General features: G+C 60.7%; 1 protein-coding gene across 1 annotated transcript; it reads left to right on the forward strand.

Moving 5' to 3' along the window:
- Positions 1-1,019: 1,019 nt before the first annotated feature.
- VDBG_03244 (arginase) lies at positions 1,020-2,104 on the forward strand (the record flags this gene model as incomplete). Its single annotated transcript, XM_003007059.1, has 3 exons — positions 1,020-1,109; positions 1,210-1,375; positions 1,470-2,104. The coding sequence occupies 3 exons, from the start codon at positions 1,020-1,022 to the stop codon at positions 2,102-2,104; spliced, it is 891 nt and encodes a 296-aa protein (XP_003007105.1).
- Between the last annotated feature and the right edge of the window lie 1,157 nt (positions 2,105-3,261).

The raw sequence follows: 3,261 nt of genomic DNA on the forward strand, positions 1-3,261 counted from the left end.
TGAACGAGGCTGGGCCCGGACCGGATTGGTACCTTAGACATGGCCGATTGCATTCGCGCATATATCCATGTTATCTTTTTTTTCTCCCTCGATTTTCATGCAGAACTGCTTCTTCGAGAATGAATGTACGTGTGCGTGCGGTCAAAAAACATGGTGGCGCCGTGATTTACCCAAGGTGAGACGAAGAAGAGTGATCAGACCCCCCCCCTCTCTATGGCGACGAAAAGAATGGATGGTCATATGACGAGCGTCACTTGACCGCCTCCGCGCGCCCTTGGGCCGGCGCGCGATGCGCGATACCAGCGGTATGAAGCTAGATACCACCGAGGCGTCGACAGGCGATAGCAAACCATTACTTAATTGCGCGTTTCGAGCGACAAGAGGACACAAGATTACGTAGCCCCCCCCCCTTCTCGCTGCACTCGCTGCCCTCGCTGGCCCGGAGGACCCGCGCGCGCAAAAATGAATCGCCCTGGGCCGCGCTCTAGCCTGGACCTGCACTTAGGGGAAGACACCACTGCGCCCGGGGCGGGGCCTCGAACGCTGCCAGTCCCCTAAGTGCAGGTGCCCCGACTCCGTGTCCGCTAAGTGCAGGTGCTGCCGGGCTGGCCCCACTCTTCCCCTCCGTGCTTTCTCGAGAAGCGCACAGAGGCAGAGGGCGAGGGCTTCGGGAGGGTGGTCCGGGTGCGGACGTCGCGAGGAATGTTGTCGCTTGCTCCGAGCCGAGCATTCTGGGGAGAGTAGATAAGGAGCTGCTTTTCGCTGCTCGGACGTGGCAGCTTTCGTTTTCCTCTCTCTCTCTCTCTCTCTCTCTCTCTCTCTCTCACTCTCTCTCTCTCTCCCATCCTCGTCTCTTGCTTCCATTTTTCTTAGCTCCTTCGTAGCTTCCCTCGGTGCTTCTTTGAGTTTGACGCAAAAGAACCCCTCTAGACGCAAGACCAACCAGCTCGTCGTCCTCTCTGGCTGACCCTCACCACCCCAACACACATACATACACACATACCGCTTCTTTCGACGCCATGTCGCTGTGCACCTCCATGGTCAAGTCCAAGTTCCTCGACAAGCCTGAGGACATTGGCGTTGTCGTTGCTGGCTTCTCTGGTGGTCAGGTACGTTCAGCCACCCACTCCACTTGGCTCGGTTCGATCTGAGTTTCTACCCCTCCCCCCGCTCTGCCAAACACGCGCCTAACCACGATGCCCTTCTCAGCGCAAGGCAGGTGTCGACCACGGCCCCCAGGCTCTCATCGACGCCGGTCTCCTGACCTCGCTGCGCGCCGAGCTCGGCTACACCCTCCACGGCGACGACAAGGTCCACTCGTACGAGGACATCATCCCCGCCGACGATGCGCCCGTCCGCAACATGAAGAACCCGCGTGCCGTCTCGGCCGTGACGGAGCGCATTGCCACGCAGGTCTACGAGCACGCGAGGGAGGGCCGCATGGTGCTCACGCTCGGCGGCGACCACAGGCATCGCCGTCGGCACCATTGGCGGCTCGGCGCGCGCCACGCGCGAGCGTCTCGGCCGCGAGATCGCCGTCATCTGGGTCGACGCCCACGCCGACATCAACACGCCCGAGACGTCGGACAGCGGCAACATCACGGCATGCCCGTGGCGTTTGTCACGGGCCTCGCCAAGGAGGCGGAAGCGCGACTGCTTCGGCTGGCTCCAGGACGAGAACATGCTGAGCCTCAAGAAGCTCGTGTACATTGGGCTGCGCGACGTCGACGCCGGCGAGAAGAGGATCCTGCGCGAGAACGGCGTCAAGGCGTTCAGCATGCACGACGTCGACCGCCACGGCATCGGCAAGGTCATGGACATGGCGCTCGCGCACATTGGCACCGACACGCCCATCCACCTGTCGTTCGACGTCGACGCGCTCGACCCCCAGTGGGCGCCCAGCACCGGCACGCCCGTGCGCGGCGGCCTGACGCTGCGCGAGGGGGACTACATCTGCGAGTGCGTGCACGAGACGGGCAGCCTCATCGCCGTCGACCTCGTCGAGGTCAACCCGGCGCTCGCCGACACGGAGATTGGCGCCGCCGAGACCATCAGGGCCGGCTGCTCCCTCGTGCGTTGCGCCCTGGGCGAGTCGCTGCTGTGAGCGTGCGGCACGGGACGGAGCACAGGGCACAGGGCACGGGGCACGGAGCAATGAGCACGGTGGTGGGAAGGGGCCTGCGGTTGTGAGGACAGCAACAGTGCTGCGAAATATGCGACGAGGGACGGACACTGGGGTTGTATATCTATATTGGCTGGGTGACCGGATTCTGCCTTCTGGCGGATACTGCATGGGCGCTGTCTGCTTGGGGGATCCTCAGTCATGGCATGGATTAAGGCGCAGGCGGGTTTTCATGACGACCATTTCTGGTGTCGTTTCTGTTTCTATCATTAGAGCGTAGAGTGCGGACGCACGATGATGAGAGCAATGATTTTTCAAGGATTTTCTCTGCCCTTTTTTTTTTTTCTTTCTATCCTTCTTTTTCTTCTTCTTTTTTTTCCCTCTTCTCCTTCTTGTCCCACGTTGTCCCCGTCTCGCTATGAAGCACGCACACGCGCGCAAAGAATGGCATGTGACGAGACGAGCCTAGTCATGCAGGTGGCGGGGCCTGGCATGGCGACCAGGGCCGTGACGACCGCTGTGCCCTTCCCTGGTCGGTACCTACCTTAGCTACCTTAGCTACCTACCTACGGTACGCCCTGGCCTCACCTTCTTCCACTGCACGCCGCCAGGGACAAGCGCCCTCGAGCACAGCAACCACGACCCAGCCCAGAACCCCAGCCACCCCACCAACCCTTCCTTCCGCTTTCCCCCTTCCGCCCCAGCCACCCTTTTTTCACTGTTCTGGAGGCGCGCAGGGTCACTCTGTAGCGTCGTCTGTAGCGTTGTCCCAGCATCACGGATCGAATGGAAAGAAGAAAAGGGCACATGGCCTTTTTCCATCCTACATGCCACTCGGAGCATTCCAGAACAGCATTGATTCCAAAACACCATCCAATATCAACGTTCGACTTGTCGTGATGCTTGGCTGAGGTACGGGGCACCCTCCTACAGCACACCCAACCGAACTTGGTACACCAACAACAGACTGGCAGCATCGCCCCGATCTTGGCATGACAACACACCATCGAAAAGCTTACATTCGCATCCCCCCCCCCCCCCCCTTCTTATTACCCGCCGCCTCCCCCCACTGGGCGCGTCGATCGGGGCGCAACACCAGCTTGTCGCATCCCCCCCTCGACGAACATTCTTCTAGACTC

This window comes from Verticillium alfalfae, genomic scaffold (genome assembly GCF_000150825.1).
Source record: "Verticillium alfalfae VaMs.102 supercont1.3 genomic scaffold, whole genome shotgun sequence".
NCBI lineage: Eukaryota > Fungi > Ascomycota > Sordariomycetes > Glomerellales > Plectosphaerellaceae > Verticillium > Verticillium alfalfae.